At 37.8% G+C, this 18,106-nt stretch overlaps 1 protein-coding gene across 1 annotated transcript in view; it reads left to right on the top strand.

Annotated features, from left to right (window-relative positions):
* PTPRR (protein tyrosine phosphatase receptor type R) overlaps positions 1 to 18,106 on the top strand; it is a gene marked incomplete at its 5' end in the record, with an annotated part of 112,669 nt that overhangs the window by 61,263 nt on the left and 33,300 nt on the right. The window contains 4 exons of the mRNA XM_022571538.2: positions 4,507 to 4,693; positions 7,490 to 7,574; positions 16,967 to 17,046; positions 17,487 to 17,624. Coding sequence (XP_022427246.2) covers positions 4,507 to 4,693; positions 7,490 to 7,574; positions 16,967 to 17,046; positions 17,487 to 17,624 — 490 coding nt within the window. The remainder of the gene's footprint in view (positions 1 to 4,506; positions 4,694 to 7,489; positions 7,575 to 16,966; positions 17,047 to 17,486; positions 17,625 to 18,106) is intronic.

Below are 18,106 nucleotides of genomic sequence, written 5' to 3'. Positions count from 1 at the left end.
AACAAAAGCAGAGATTTTTCCAAGCTAATGACATCATATGGTAATATTTCATGGCCAGAATAGAAGAGCCCTCACGATAAGGGCTGTTTTGTGGAAAGTGTTTTCTGTAAGGTTAACAGCCTGTACCAGTTCGACTCCATAATTAAACTTTAAGACATTGTCTGAGGCGTTGAGGTGAAGTGTTCTGGAATTGCTTAGGGTTCAGGGAAGATGGCTTTGCCACAATAAAAAGAAATTTTAAGAGAAAGAGGTTATCAAGAAGGATGTGTTTTTCTTTAGTGACAAGCTATAGAATCTATCCATTGATTTCAAAACGTTAATCTCAGTGTAAAGAATTTTCGAGTTTTTGTGAAGATCTCTTAAAATGGATCTCTTAGAGAAGTAGAAGGTGAGAGTTATATAGGACTTTATTCATTATGACCCAAATTTATTAGTAGCCAGGCATCTTATTTAAAAGCAGTTTACTTAAACTATCTGGTTAATCCTTGTAATAATCCTCTGAAGTAGGTACACTGAATTATTCATTTCACAAAAGAGGAGGAAGTTGAGATGTAACAAGTCTAAATAGCCAGACCAAAGGTCCACCACAACGACATGAGACAGGCAGGGTTTGAGCCCAGACAAGTATGCCTGTAAAGATTGAATTTGTACCTTGAATACTGCACTGTCTCCACATTATAATTCAGTAATCCTAACTCTCCCCCCAACAACTGACTCCAACTCTACATAGGGCACCGCACAGTCTAACATCTGCCCACCTCGGCCTTGCTTTTGGGTGGCAAAGCAGAAAGAGCTTGGGTTCTATGTTCTAACTTGGATTGAATCTTTATTCTGCTATCCTGTTCCTATTAGTTATCTCTTCACCTGTGAAATGGGGGAAAATAATACCTCAGAGGGATGCTCTGAAGATTGAGATACCATATGTGAAAGTGCTTAGAACAGGGCTTGGCAAATAGTAGATGCTGAATAAATAATATTCGTTTCCTTCTTCCTTCCCTTGACAGACAAAAGTGGTTCTTCCTGACCAAGTCAGTTTGCATGAAAATGCTTCCAGGGCTCTCAGTTTATCACAGAATCCTTAGAAAGTCTACTCATAAGATCAAAAAGACCTTAGACAGGGATCCCAGAGGCTTTTAATCCTCCAGGTTTCGGCAGAGTATGCTGCGAGAAGCCAAAACAGAGGTTGATATAACTTGATGCTCTGAATTCTCTCTTTTCTGGATTCAGGCAGGCTTTTTATACTCTTGTTTCTATGACTCTTGCTTCTCTTTCAACTCTCCTACATAACCCTGCCCCCTGGTTCCAAAATACATTTTACACAACTGAACTCTAGCTCAAACTGATGATACGAGATTTCTCAAAGATGCCTTATCATTTCCTGCTCCCACACTTTTTTTTTTCCTGCCAGACTCTCTCTCTGAAATAACCATCTACTCAAAATTTATCTTTTATCTTCAAGACCCAACTCAATTCATCCTCATTCATACATCTGCTCCGACCACTCTGGACAGAAGAGACCTCACTTTCTACTAAACCATTGTAGCACTGAGTATCCCTCAGTTCACAGGTTTGTACATACTTTTGTATTTTAGGGCTGAAAAAGGTCTGAATGGAATAGTGGTTTAAAATGGCATCTGATTAGCAGTCCCCTAAGCTGCTTCTCCCAGCTCCTTACTCAACTATCTATGTAACCAGCAAAAGTCAAATTCTCACAAATACACTAAAATCTAAGACCAATAGGCAAACTATTATCAGAATTAGGAAGGAATTTCTGCAATTTAAAGGCCAAAAGAACTGGATTGAGAAACTTTAAAAACCACTTTCCCATTAAAAATAGATTAAAGGGCTTCCCTGGTGGCGCAGTGGTTGAGAGTCCGCCTGCCGATGCAGGGGACACGGGTTCGAGCCCTGGTCCGGGAAGATCCCACATGCCGCAGATCGGCTAGGCCCGTGAGCCGTGGCCGCTGAGCCTGCGCGTCCCGAGCCTGTGCTCCGCAACGGGAGAGGCCACAACAGTGAGAGGCCCGTGTACCGCAAAAAAAAAAGATTAAAATTCTTGGCCTGAAAGGAGAACCACCCTTTGCTCCTCCTCAGCTGTTTCCCCCCTACTCAGAAAGAAAGGAGCCCTGTCGGTCACCACCAGCAGCCACCAAAAAGAAAACATGGTGGGGGGCAACCGTCCCTCTTATCAGGTAGGTGATATTTTATGGGGTGTCCAAAATGCTATCCCCTAATCCCTAGTACAGTGATTCAAAAGAGTTAAAAATAATAATAGAAACTAGAAAAAGATTTTCAGGAACATGCCAAGAAAAAAAAAGCAGGTATGTCAATATTAATTTTTTTTAAGTCAGATGTGAGGGGTGGAGGGAGGATGAATTGGATGAAAGTGGTCAAAATGTACAAACTTTCAGTTATAAGATAAATATGTACTAGGGATGTAATGTACAACATGATGACTATGGTTAACACTGCTATGTGGTATACAGTATTTGAAAGTGTTAAGAGAGTAGTTCCTAAGGGTTCTTATCACAGGAAAAAACTTTGTTTTTGGTATCTATATGAGGTGATGAATGTTAACTGAACTTAGTGCATAATCGTTTTATAATATATGTAAGTCAAACACCTTAAACTTAACACAATGCCGTATGTCAATTGGGTCTCAATAAAACTGGGAAGCAAAAGTCAAATGTGAGGCCAAACATAAAATTGAGAAAGTATTTGATATTGATAAAATTTACAGTGAAGATATAATTATGAATCTCATCAAATAACGTAATGGCTGAATATATAAAGTAAAAACTGTTAGAAATATAAGGAAAAATAACAAAAACAGTTACTGTGGAAGAATCACATACATATCTCAGGCTATGAGAAATCCAGTAGGAAAAAAGTAAGGAAAAAAATAGATTGGAATAATATCTTTAATAATATATCATAATATAATATATAAGGTGCTATATATGTACATATGTGCTTATATAGGATATATAGAGATATATGTCAATAGATACATAGATAGATAAACAAAAGCTGCCAGCCATAGTATGTATGAAATATTTAGAAAAATTTTTATAGTATTTGTCTCAAAGAAAGAATCAAGGAATTCCAGTAATTAGAAATCCATTCATTGATTTCCATGTACTCTTACTAGACATTAATAAGGACAATAAATGGGCGAACACTTAGTTACCATTGAGTTAAAGCAAGAATTAAAACTACAATTACAAACCATTTAGAAATTAACAAAAATGACAACATTATATATCAAACTATAGAATGACACCAAAGCTACAACCAGAAGCAGATTCATAGGAGGAAAGAACTGATATGTTTTTGTTTACTGGATTTTTTGTTGTATGTTCTAACAATTTTGCATTTCTTAAAATTAAGCTGTAGCCACTTCAGTATTTCCTGAGGTAGTGTTCCATACATGTAAAATACCATTCCAAGGAAATAATATGCTGGGCCTAGTATCTTCCTGTATTCTCTCCACTCACATTTGTTTTGACCTGTAATTGCTGGTTCTCCATTACCTTGGGACACCAACCAGTTGGCACCATATTTGATCGCCTGATGCTCACTTCAGGCCCCTTTAAATTTAACATTTCTTTAAGTACAATTTCTGACTTTGACCCTCAACATATGCTATTTTATAGTTAATTCTTGGTTCCACACAGCCAATATTACTAGTAAGAGGCACTCACACCTTCTTTCAGGACACAAGGAGCCTTTATATGTTGGAAGAACACCACCTTGCCTCCCAACAAGAGGAGGGAAATCACAGAGGAAGAATCAATTGTAATTTAGTACGAGGGTCTGTGGTCTTTATGGTCCCTGGTAAGTTTATCACAGAATTAAATAAATACATATATGCATATGCAATTATACACATAGACCTACATATACATTACATACATACATAAATGGAGGATGAAAAACCTATCTTTTAGGGATAAATCAGAAGTTATAAAAAATATATACATTTTAAACTTTTAAGTTCTATTTCAATGACAATCATTTGAACTAAAATAAAAAGATTATTTTTCTCCTGTGAGCTTCCTGTGTTCAATAAAATCATGGATATTGTATATGGATATCAGAAGAATTAGGGTGGATATAGAATTTATATACTGGACTCTCAGATATACAGATAAATAAGGTAGGTTTGCGTTACATCTCATTCCTCAATTCAAATGCTGTGTTTACTTTTCCTAAATTTTTCACTTAATTTATTAGCCATGTTATTATTTCTGTAGCAACTATACCCCTTAATAAACTATAGTGCATCTTCTCAATTCAGAGTTATTTCCAACAACAAAACTGTCAGTTTCTTAAGAAACTATGAGTAGTTGCTATAGTCAATTATGGTACCATAAAAGAAGATATTGGGGTCCTTATTTCTGTAATAGTTCTCACTGAATTATATGTATGTACAGAAAGACAAACTGATCTGCTCACAATAATTCATGCAGTATTTAAACCTAATAACATTTTTCTCCAATGTAGACGAGGGTCCAACGTATCTCTTACCCTGGACATGAGTAGCTTGGGGAACGTTGAACCCTTTGTGGCCACACCAACCCCACGGGAGAAGGTAGCAATGGAGTATCTGCAGTCAGCCAGCCGTATTCTCACAAGGCCACAGCTCAGGGACGTCGTGGCAAGTTCACATTTACTCCAAAGTGAATTCATGGTGAGCCTGCTGTTTATGATTCACTCTTCAGTAGGTATTTTGATATACTAGGCACTAGAGGCACATTCTAAAATGACACTGTCTTCCACTCAGGCAGCTTACGGTAAAATGGTTACAGTTCAAAAGGTTAAGTGCAAGGATTTTAGATCCGCCCTGCATCTCATCAACTGTTGGTAAGTGTTCAAACTAGAATGTGAATTGCGGCAGAGTATATGAGGGCTGGCCAGGCAAAGTGACAAGAAGGAGCTGAGCATTCCTGGATGAAGGAACAGCCTTGCTGTCACTGTTCGGGAAATTAAATTGTGCAGTTTGACAGGAGCATTGAAATTAAGGTGGGAAGTGACAGAAAATGAGTTTCAGATATAAAAGAAATCCAAGTCTTAATACATATTTAAGGGTTTGGACTTATCTTGTGTTTTAAAAAGATCACTGTCTGCAGTAGAGTCAGCATTAGAAAGAGGTATTTTGGAGACTGTAGACGTAATCCCGTGGAGCTGTGATGGTGGTCAAAACTAAAAGAGTAGCAGTGAAAATTTGGGAGGGGGGCTTCACTGGTGGCGCAGTGGTTGAGAGTCCGCCTGCCGATGCAGGGGACACGGGTTCATGCCCCCGTCTAGGAAGATCCCACATGCCGCGGAGCGGCTGGACCCGTGAGCCATGGGCGCTGAGCCTGCGCGTCCGGAACCTGTGCTCTGCAACGGGAGAGGCCACAACAGTGAGAGGCCCGTGTACTGAAAAAAAAAAAAAAATTTGGGAGGGTCTATAGGCACCTACAAGAAGTGAGCTTAATAGGCTAAGGCGGCCAAGGAAAAGTCAGGGATGACACCCCCATTTTTAGACTTGAGCAACAGCGTGCATGTATTGTCATTTAATGAAATAAGGAACACAAGAGGAAGACCCAGTGTGAGCTAAAAATGATGGTGAGTTTCATTCAGCTAAAAATGATGCTGACCCATCAGTGTTGCTGGTGATAATGCATGAACACACATTTCAATCTGGAGAGCATGGAGACAGATTAGACCTTCTTAGGTCTCATTGTTGCCCAAGGGGAATATCCATTTTATAGAACCCCTTGCATCTTAAAGCAGTTGTACATTTAAGCCATAGCTGATGGGTATAATAAGTTGACGACTTCAGGGTCAGTTCAGGTGTTTGCAACCACCCTAATGACGAGAGACAACAATAGGTTAGATCTATCAGCTTCATCAACTATTATTAAAATACAAGCATGTTGTTTTAAAAATTAGACTTCATAGCATATCATCTTTTATGTATGAAAAAAAGGAGAACTGGGAGGAATAAAAGAACCAGTCAGTGATCACAGAAGTGGCCAAGGGTACACCTAGTATTCTTTTCTACAACCACAGATAGCTCTTTGTTCTATGAGATAAGCCCTTAACACAGTCTACTTCCCTGAGAGATGAGGCCAGCAAGGAATGCCGAGGAGAGAGATAATGCTGGAAGATGACAAACTGTCAGTGTGTGTCAGAAAACAGGAAAGATCGGGGAGGAATAAAGATATTCACGGCTTTGCTAAAACAGACTAACTTGTTGGAAATTCCCAAGCATGAACATGTGGTTTCTACTGAACATTCAACAATTTTGCTTATTTTGGTAACTTGGAACTGAGAACTTACAACATTTAGTTGGAGCAGAGAGTAGGAATAAATATCGTAAATACCTAAAATAATGCAAGCTTAGGAAACAATATTTTTAAAGTAAGCTACTCCTCTCACCGGACCAAGTCTTAAATTCACAGTAGTCAGGCTTTTCTTGAATTTTCAGATTGACTGAAAACAAGGACAATTTAAATAAATTTGTAGATGATTTCTTTCATTTCAATGAATATTAAGCTGTCAAGTTCTATTTTCTGTAGGAGAAAGTGTAGATAACAAAAATATTATTTTATGTGATCTAGGGACAAAAGGTATTTTAATGCACATTGACCTTATCTAAGCAATCCTTTGCAGAATTTTAAGTTAGAAAACATACTATTTTGTATAATCAACTCCTTAAATATTTGTTCAGACCCTTTTGAAAACGTTGGCTTTTTGTTTCCTTTGTCCCAGTCAGCATCAGACGCCCACCTTTTCTGTCTAACACACAGAGCAACTTCTGCTTTAATTGTTCCCTCCTCCATCATTTGACAGATATCCTGACTTAATAAAAATATTTGTGTTCTTGTTAAGTGCGAGAGGACAGTGCCTAAATGCCCTTCACTACAAATGTTGCATTTACAACCACAAATGGAACAGTCCAATTATAAACCATTTCTTAATCCAAAAAAATGCGTCATATCATCGTCACTTAAATCAGCAAAAATGCCCTTTATATTTACCATTTGGGGAGGAAGGTTTGCATAATCCTAAAAGAGTCACAATTATTGTTAAAAGAGAATCTATCGTAATAAAATTTTTGGTACTGAATCCACACAAAGATAGGAAGAAATCTGAATACATTGTTTAAGAAAAAGCGGTTTTTCAGCTGCCTGTTTATATATTTCCAGCAATTATGTCGGAACAGGATTCTTAAAACCTAACCAAAGTTTTCTATGTCTCTTTAAGAACTGCGTATCAAATAGTACTTTCTAACACGCAAAGCCGCTTCTTGGCGTCAGCTTGTCAGGGTGCAGCTGATGTGTTTATGAAGGGAAGGGTGTTGGTCAACCAGAGGTGGTAGCCTGTTGTTTCATGAATGACTTTGAAGTCCAGTAGAGCTCTGGATCAGATGGCCCCCCGTGAAGATTTTCTTTGTGACAGCATTAAATACAGTATTTGATTTCATTTATTTTTGCAGGAAATACCAATGAACTTTGTGGATCCCAAAGAAATTGACATTCCATGTCATGGAACTAAAAATCGCTATAAGACCATTTTGCCAAGTAAGTTTCTTGAATTAAATAGTTTGTGTTGTAAAGTGCAAGCCTTCCCCATCCACCCCTACCTCACCATTTCCCATCCTCACAACTTCCGTATACACACCAAATTTGGAATTGCAAACACATCTCAAGACTAATAATCGTTAAAGTGGAATTTCCTGGCGGTCCAGTGGTTAGGACTCTGCGCTTTCACTGCCAGGGCCCGGGTTCAATCCCTGGTCAGAGAACTAAGATCCCACAAGTGGTGCAGCCAAAAAAAAAAAAAAAAAAGACTAATAATCATTAAAGTGGTCTAAGGTTAATAACTTTATCTTGTATTACTCTTAAAATAATGGTCTGCTCATAATTTCAGTAGACACATGGCTCTAAAACTTTACTGTGGCACACATTATGGTCAACTGACTTTCACTAAGGGTGTCAAACAATTCAGTGGGGAAAGGCTAGTCTTTTCAATAAGTGATGCTGAAGCAACTGAGTAGCCACATGCAAAAAAAACTGAAGTTGGACCCTGCCCCACACAGCGTACTAAAATTAATTCAAAATGGATCAGAGGCCTAACTGTAAGAGCTAAAACTATAAAACTTTTCACATAAAACAGATGTAAATCTCATGACCTTGAATTAGTCAATGATTTCTTAGATATGACACCAAAAGTATAAGCAACAAAAGAAAAAAATAGGTAACTTGAACAAAATTTCAAAGTTTTGTGCTTCGAAGGACACCATCAAGAAACTAAAAAGATGATAATGACACAAAGTGGGAGAAAATGTTTATAAATTATACATCTAATAAAAGACTTGTATCTATAATATATAAAGAACTCTTATAACGCAATTATAAAAAGACAAAGAGCCCAATTTTAAAATGAGCAAGGGACTTGAATAGACATTTCTCCATAAAAGATATACAAATGGCCAATGAGCATATGAAAAGATACTCAACACAATTAGGCATCAGGGAAGTCAAAACCGAAGTGAGATAACACTTCATAACCACATGATTATAATTTAAAAGACAATAGAAAGTGTTGGCAAGGATGTAGAGAAATTGGAACCTTCATACTTTGATGGTAGGGATGTAATATGGTACAACTACTGAGGAAACAGTCTGGTAGTTCCTCAAAAGGTAAAACCTAAAGTTACTATATGACTCAGACTTTCTACTCCTAGTTATATGCACAAGAGAAATAAAAACATGTATCCACACAAAAGCTGTACACAAATATTTGTAACAGTATTTTCTGTAATAGCCCAAAGAGTAGAAATAACGACAATATCCATCAACTGATGAATGGATAAATAAAATGTAGTATATTCACACAACATACTATTATTCAGCAATAAAAAGTTATGAGGTACCGGACTTCCCTGGTGGCACAGTGGTTAAGAATCCACCTGCCACAGGAATAAAGACGCAGATGTAGAGAATGGACTTGAGGCCACGGGGAGGGGGAAGGGTAAGCTGGGACGAAGTGAGAGAGTGGCATGGACATATACACACTACCAAATGTAAAATAGATAGCTAGCGGGAAGCAGCTGCATCGCACAGGGAGATCAGCTCGGTGCTTTGTGTCCACCTAAGAGGGGTAGGATAGGAGGGGTGGGAGGGAGACGCAAGAAGGAGGGGATATGGGGATATATGTATATGTATAGCTGATTCACTTTATTATACAGCAGAAACTAACGCACCATTGTAAAGCAATTATATTCCAATAAAGATGCTAAAAAAAAAAAGAATCCTCCTGCCAATGCAGCAGGCACGGGTTAGAGCCCTGGTCCAGGGAAGATCCCACATACTGCGGAGCAACTAAGCCCGTGTGCCACAGCTACTGAGTTTGTGCTCTAGAGCCACAAATACTGAGCCCTCGTGCCACAACTACTGAAGCCCGAGTGCCTAGAGCCCATGCCCCACAACAAGAGAAGCCACCGCAAAGAGAAGCCCGTGCACCACAACGAAGAGTAGACCCGGTTGCCATAACAAGAGAAAGCCCGTGTGCAGCAATGAAGACCCAATGCGGCCAAAAAATAAATAAGATTAATTAATTTTTTTTAAAGTAATGAGGTACTTTTTTTTATGAGGTACTTCTTTTTTTAAAGAAGCCATCACAAATGAACTCATACTGCATAATGCCATTTATATGAAGTGTCCGGTTAGGCAAATCTGTAGACATAGAAACTACAGTTGTTGCCTAGCGGTGAGAGGCATGAGAAATGACTACTAAAGGGTATGAGTTTTTTTGGGAGATAATTAAAATGCCATCCTTGCTAGAAACATTCTATATACTATCTTGTATCCTTACAGAAGAGTCTAGTAGCTATAGGGCTGCCTCCAGAGCCAATCTGCTGGGGTTCATATCCAGCGGCACCACTTACTGTATGGCCGTGGGTAAATTTCTTAACTTCATCTGTGAAATGGGAGTAGTAGTAGCCACCTCACAGGGTTGTTGTAGAGCCCAGTGCTTTGCACATGGTAAAGTGCTCAATGTTAGCTATTCTCATCATAACTCAGAAAGATATTATTGTTCCTTTCTTACAGAGGAGGAAAGTGAGGCTTATAGATATTAAAGAAGCAAGACTCAAATCCAAACACATCTGCCCCCATGCTTTCCACCACGGATAGTTGCACAACTCTGTGGATTAAACAAAAATAAATTATGTGGTGGCACATTTTAAACGAGTGAGTTGTATAGTATATGAATTATATCTCAAAAAAGCTGTTACCAAAAGACTTCATTGTGCATAACAATCACCTAGAGTCCTTGTTAAAAATCTAGTCCTGTGCCCCACCCTGGGGATTCTGTTTAAGTGGGTTCTGTTGGGCCCAGGAATCTGTACTTCTAGCAAACACCCAGCTGATTCTGATACAGGTGATAGCAGGACCACACTTTGAGAAACACTTTTAGACTATGTTAAAACTAAATTTAACTCCATGAAATGTATCGATGTCAAGCAGTGAGCTAGATGCCCAGAACCAGTAAGGAATAAGGAGCAGCATATAAGATCAAGGAGGTCACAGACCAGAGGAGAGACATGTAATTAAGTAATTATGTTCAATGTAAGAGCCTGAATAGAGATCTTGCCTAACCGGTGTAGGAGGACTGAGTAATTCTGCCTAGAAAGGCAAAAATACTTTGGAGAAGAAGCAATATTGTCAATCACTAAACAAAGATATAGTTGGGATTTGGGCAAAAATCCATAAACATCTCAAGGCAATAGCTCTGGAAAGATGGAGCCACGAAGATTTGTTTTAGAGTGTTGACATTGAAATAGTAGAGTATTCATAATTCAGTTCATTAATTCACTCATAAAACACCAAATTCTTCATATTTATAGTAATAGAGCAAGAATTACTGTTAATAATGTCCTTGGGCTTCCCCTTCTGTTGGAGTTGTTTCGGAAACACATTGTAACAGTTACTCCACTGTAACATATTTTTAATTGGTCTGTATAGTTAAACCTATTTACCTAAGATATAGTCACTGTTGAAAGATATTTTATAACTATAATTGGCTGAAGGGGATGAAAGTGCTGTGTGTTACAACTGGTCTCTCTCTCTCTCTCTCTCTCTCTCTCTCTCTCTCTCTCTCTCTCCTCTCCCCCTCCCCCACCCCGCCCCCGCCACCCCGGACTCTCTCTCTCAGGACTTTTCATCTGAAATTTACCAACCATAAGTAATTAGGGCATATACATGTATTGCAAGTATTATACTTAACCACCTAATCTCAGAAGGATTTGGAAATTATTAGGACTATTTTAAAGTTCAGCCTTCTCTGTTTCCTGCCAGATGCTATCAGACAACTGCTTCACAGTCCTGTGTCAGCTTTTCCATTCCCAGAACTGGGTGGGTCACTTGAACCAGGGCACCTGTGCTGACAACTGATGTTGCAAATAACAGATTTTCTGTTGAAAATGTCTATAGCCTGAATACCCCACCCACCCCCTGTTGCACAGAATATAATCTAGTAAATATAGCTTGGACAAGCCACATCACTGGCTGGAAAATCATCAGAAAAGACTGGAATGAATATGAAAAGCTGCTCTTTATGGTTTATTTTAGACTGTAATATGGCGTAAATTTGAAACATTACATAAAATAATAATCTTAAAATGATTAATATTTTAAATATTATAATTGTTTTTATTGTTTTAGCCTACAATAAACTCTCAAGTTTAAAAGCTTCCAGCTTGTACATATTAGTGAGTTTGTATAATTTGGGGGATGTTTTGCAGCAGAAATATGGATGGCCAAGAACCAATTAAATTGTAGCTTTTTTTCTAAGGACAGTGTCAGCCTGGCTCAGAACATTCTTAAATGGTAGATTAAAGTGCTTAGGTCAAGTTTATATCAAATTACTTTACAATATAAACAAATATTTGTGATAAAAATTTATCTATGTCCTAAACACAAGAGCAATGGGAAAAAACTGATCATATATCAATGTGAAATTATTTTTATAACAAAGAAATATAACAAGAAATTTTATGTATATTTTTTCCATGCAGCCAATTTATTTATACAACTATAAAACAATATAAATCAAATTTTAAAACCCTATTTACTCTGACCATTTTATATCTAAAAATTTAAAGTCTAGTAATGTTTCCTACTTACATTATGTTTTCCATTTCACTGTATAAAGTGCCTAGAACAGAGTAAATATGCAAATAAGTGAATCACTCATTAAAGCAACGAGTTGTGTGACTCAGCAAAATACTGGAGTTTAGACTTGATTTCCTATCCTGGCAAAAACATTTACAATTTATGGAAAGCTACTTAATCTTTCTGTGCCATCCTTTCTTTGTCCCTAAAAATAGTAATAGTGATACTACCCTGTAAGGCTATTGAAAGAATCAAATAAATGTATGAAAAATGGCTAGGAAAGTTCCAACTAATAGTAGACCCTCAGCTAATGTTAGTTTCTCCTTTCCTTCTCTACCTAACTGAATCCATCATTAACCCCAGAAACAATTCCAGAAAATAAGAACACTAACCTTGGAGAGAAACGTTTACAGTTTCAAAAACAGTATTGAAGAGCCCTGTTTTCTCTTATAATGTTCACATGCATGTTAAAAAGTGAATTTCACATAATCTATCACTGCATTGCCAAATTCAGCACTGTCCACTAAAACTCTCTACAATGATGGAAATATTCTGTATCTCCAGTGTGATAGCCGTTAGCTGCATGTGGCAATGAGCACTTGAAGTATAGCTAGTGCACTCAAGGAACTGACTTTTAAATTTTATTATATTTTAATTAACTTAAATTTACCTACATGTGGCTAGTGGCTACCGTAATGGACAACACAGGCCTAGAGTCTTCTCTCTCTTCCAACAAATTTGAAGATGATTCCCAATCACCTTGAAGGTGTGGCCAGTCCCTGCTTTCCTTCCATTTCCCACTTATCTTAAATTCATCTCTGAAAACTATCCTATTCCTCTCATTCCTGCCTTTGCCCATCACTGGGAGTGATACACTTTTCCCTCATCTAATAGCTTCTTCTCTGACTTCAAACCTTAAACACGTTTCCTCCTGGAGAGGAAATCTTCAACTCAGGATCCAGGTACCATTTTGTCTGTTAAAAAGAAGACTTAAGATTGCCAGAGGGTATTTTAAAGAGATCAAAGTGGGGAAATTTCATGTGTTCTATACACCAAAACTTTGTGTTCAATAATTTGTTGAGAGGAAAAAAGAAACAAGAAGGAGGGAAGAAGGTAGAGGAGAGGAAGGGAAGGAAGGGAGGGAGGAAGGGAGGAAAGGGATCTAAGGAGGAAGGGAGGGGAAAAAGGAATGAAAGAGGAAGAAAGCAAAGGAAGGAAAGAAGGAAATACTGAATAAAAAGGGAAGAGCAGAAGACAGGGAGGAAAAGTCATCAGTGCTCAATATAATATTTGTAGTTATTATTGATACTGCCCAGATGAATCATAAATGGTATGCTAAGCATTTAACATATAATTCAGAAATACCAATTCTGAAAAAAGTTATCATAGTGAATTTGACTAATATGTAGACTTAAAATGCATCACATGAATAAACGTATAACAATAAAGATGAAAATAATAACTGATGATGACAAAATTTTGTTTTTTTAATCCTTGACATTTTTATTAGACTAAAAACACTAAAAATGCTTTGGTTGGAACCAAATTTATTTTCCCCTACTCCATCATATGTTGTATTCTTGTTTTTGTTTTTGTTTTAATATTTGGAAATCTCTGAATACTCGGAAATACTATAAATTACCAATTTTCAACATAAACTTAATTAAGCTTGACAGGACACCTGCTTCTAAGCAATTTTCGGGTTGAGTTCCCAGTAAATCATATATATCGTAGGCATTATAAAAACTGAAGGAAGTGGGCCTCTTTTCAAGTCTGATTGGTTTAGGGCGTTTGTGGAAACTTTTAATAATCAGTGGATACTGAAAAGTAATGGAAGTTTTCCTGTCCCCTTTGCTATGAAAAGAAAAAAATTGAAAAAAAGCATTGTTTTAACTCTTTCTAATCGAAATTTATTCTAATGTTAAACACTCTCTGAGCCACATACCAAATAGAAATCACAAAGGATACAAACGTTAATTAAAAACAGCCCTTGCTCTCAAGGGGCTCATCACAAACCATTGAGGGCAAGCAAACATTTAAGCACTTAAAATACAAGATGTTAAATTCTAAAATAAAACTCAGGCAGCCTGAGCAAAGAAGGGAATGCCTAATTCCACCAGGAGGACAAGGGAGGGCTTCCGAAAGGAGGTATTTCTTGAACTGAGCTCTGAAAAATGAGGAAGACTTTACCATGCAGAGACGGCAGGGAAACAATACATGCAAAAGCATAGACTCTGCAAGAACGTGGAATATTTGAGAGATTTCCCTGGGCCCATATGACTAGAGCATGTACACGTAGAAAAGTGATTATTGATGAGGCTGTGGGAAAAGATAAAGACTTGTTGGACCCACTAAGGAGATTTCATCCCCTAGATCTGCACTGTCCAGTAGAGCAACCACCAGCCACATATGGCTAAGTAAATTTAAATGAATTAAAATTAAATAAAATTAAAACTTTAGTTCCTCAGTTTGTACTAGCCACATTTCAAGTACTCAATAGCCAACATGGCTAGTGGTCACAATTTTGGGCAACACAGGTAAGGAACATTTCCATTATCACAGAAAGTTCTATTGGGCAATGCTGCTCTGGACTGTCGAATTGTCAATAAGTATTCATAATAAAATGAATGCAGTGGGCAAATAAGTTTATAAATAATACCTTCTTGGAAATTCACAGAGTATATTAGCATAATATAGACCCTGAGAAATTCTGCAGTGAAAAGATTGTTGTTCAAGTTTGTTGAATTCAGTGTTTTCCATATTTATTTGATTACTGAACCCCCTTTTTAAGGATGATCTAATTTATAAGTTATATGACCTAATTCTATATGTTATAAAAGAAATGATTTACAGATAACAGTTTGGGAAATACTGCTGTGGACAATTAGGAATCATGGATGGCATTTAGGCAAGGGAATGATGTGATCAGATTTTATTTTACAAAGACCGCCTTGCCAGCTATGAGAAGGATGGATAGGTAAAGGACAAGATTGAAGGCAGTTAGACCAGATGGGATGCTCCGGTCCTAGCCTAAGAAGAAAGCCTTGGGAAGAGGGAGGCAAGATAAATCCTAGCGAGTTTCAGGAAACCAAATGGACAGAACATGAATATGGAGGGTCAAGTCCAGCTAGTTTTCAAACATGGGCTCAGGAGCTGTGGTAGCACACGCAACATAGAATAACACAGGGCTATCAGGAGCACATGATCATGTGAAGTTTCACAAAGCTGTAGTATATCCAGAAGGAAATGAAAAATTTTTAAATGTGGTCTATAAGTGAGGAGAGTAGTCTGGTGTAAGATATATATTTGGGAGTCTCCAGGATATGGGTACAAAATCATGGGGTTGAATCAATCACCCAACAAGGCAGTGTCAAGTGAGCATAGAAGAGTGTCAAGTTGAATCCTAGAATCAGCAACATTAAAGGAGGCAGACGAGGGACTTCCCTGGCGGGCCAGTGGTTAGGACTCCACGCTTCCACTGTAGGGGGCACAGGTTCGATCGCTGGTTGGGGAACTAAGATCCCATATGCCGTGCAGCACAGCCAATAAATAAATAAACAAACTAAAGGAGGCAGAAGAAATAAGCAAAAGAGACCATCGAATAGGTAGCAGGAAACCCAGAATGCTGTGACGCAGCATCCAAGGGAAGAGAAAACTCCATGAAAAGATATATGATCTACAGTTTTTTTAATTCTACACAGAGCACATGAAAAAACAAATACCACCATTGGGTTTAGTAGCAAAAGTGTCACCAGCGGCAAGAGCAAGAGTCGTGTCTGCATAAGACTAGGGTTAGGATAGATTGGAGTGTACGCAAGAAGGATTGAAGTGTAGGCGAGGAGGTGGGCAAAATACACACTCAGACTTCACCTGTCGGGAGAAGAAGAACAACAGAACAATTGCTAGAGAGGAATGCATAGAACTGACTTCTTAAAAAATGGAAGGGGCCATTTAAATCAATGCAATAGACATTTACTGAATGTCTATTACATATATAAGCACTGTGCTAGACACCAGGTCTTATACAGATCATGAAAAATCCCCATCCTGGCCTTCAAGAGGCTCAGAGTGTAACCGGGTTAAAGAAATCACAAAGGGATTATTTACGTAAATGTTGGTAAAAATCACCACCGTGGTTCACAAAGAGCCTTTAAACTCTTCTTGATGGAGAGTGATTTTAGAATTTAATACTGTAATAATCTATCTGATATCAGATATTTGTGATGTCAGTGAACAAACACATGGTAACTAAAGACAGCTTCTTCCAAGTAGTGAGAGGAGATTTGGACTGGACCAAGTGTTTGCTGTTGCGGAGGACAGAAGAGAGACTTGAGTAGGGAGATATGGTGCAAATTCCAAATGCAAAGAATAAGAAAAGGAGCGTAAATGAGAAATGGGGTCAAGAATCAGAAACCCACCAAAAATGACATAAAGTAGAAACTCATCATCTTGGGCTTATGGACGAGATCTGTGTCAGGACAAGGGGTAAAGATGGTCTCAAATGTCCCTCAGTAAACACGGATCAAGAGACAGACACATATTTTGGAGATTAATCCTTTGTCAGTTGCTTCGTTTGCAAATATACAGCAGAAACTAACACACTGCTGTAAAGCAATTATACTCTAATAAAGATGTTTAAAAAAAAAAGAGAGAGACAGACACAGCCACACCAACAAAAAACATTGACACATGCCAGATGGTCAGTATATAAGTGTGCTATGTACTGGTTATTGGTGTTCTAAGAAACTTAAAAGAGTAAATCTGGTTAACACAGTCTTTCTTGTTTTCTTCATTAGATCCCCTCAGCAGAGTATGTTTAAGACCAAAAAATGTAACTAATTCTTTGAGCACCTACATTAATGCTAATTATATTAGGGTAAGTAAATAAATCTAAATTTCTTTCTGATGAGCATGTCAATTTACTATTTGGAATTGTTGTTTTTTTTTTTTTTCCCCCTCAGAGTTGGTTACTAGCAAGTTTGTTGCTTTTTTTTTTTTTTTGCTTGCTTGGTCATAATCAACCTTGGTAGTGGGTAATTTATAGTAAGTCTTCCTTTCCTGTGTGTCTGTGGCTATAGTGCTCCCTCTGAGGTGCTCTGGGGAGGACTGAGCTTTAGAAACCTCAGTACCATATGCTGTGCCTGACTTGCTGGGAGAACAACCCCAAGAACTGTGGTGCTAGAATCAATAAAGCTGCAAAAGTCTGTGTTGCTTTTGGATTATCAGAGCTATTTTGTTTTGAAGATCTTTCACCTAAACTTTCAGTGCAAGGCATGAACTTCAAAGCCAACATTTTTGTCTCCTTTCTCAAACTAGGGCTACAGTGGCAAAGAGAAAGCGTTCATCGCCACGCAGGGCCCCATGATCAACACCGTGAATGATTTCTGGCAGATGGTTTGGCAGGAAGACAGTCCTGTGATTGTTATGATCACAAAACTCAAGGAAAAAAATGAGGTATGACCTTTACCCAAGTACGGAACATTATATTTTTTCTGTTGCTATATAAGAGAGATTGTTTAAGGAAAATTGCCATATACTTAATAACAGATTTAAGATGGAAACATTAAGACATTTAAAGGCTAGGCCACTTTATGCTTCCAAAAAATGGTAATTGGTGTTGTATGAATGACGACTTTCTTTCAGTTAAATCAACGTACTTGGCATACACGGATCACATTTGTACCCATGTATCTTTGTAAGGAAATGAGGGGCCGTGAATTATCACTCTGATTTAGAGGCAGGGAAATAAAAAATTGTTCATTTACATCCCAAGCAATTTTTGAGCACCTACTAAGTGAGATACTATTTTAGTTGCTGGCAATATATTAGTAAACAAACACAAAGATTCCTGCCCTTGGTAGATTTTAACTTTCTAGTTGGGGAGATACAAACAAAAAACATAATTTCATAAAAATATAGCATATTAGGGCTTCCCT

The sequence above is a fragment of the Delphinapterus leucas genome, chromosome 11 (assembly GCF_059928025.1).
Source record: "Delphinapterus leucas isolate spDelLeu-1000000601 "Yukka" chromosome 11, BTC_Dleu_Yukka2, whole genome shotgun sequence".
NCBI lineage: Eukaryota > Metazoa > Chordata > Mammalia > Artiodactyla > Monodontidae > Delphinapterus > Delphinapterus leucas.
This window is presented reverse-complemented; position numbering and strand designations above follow the sequence as displayed.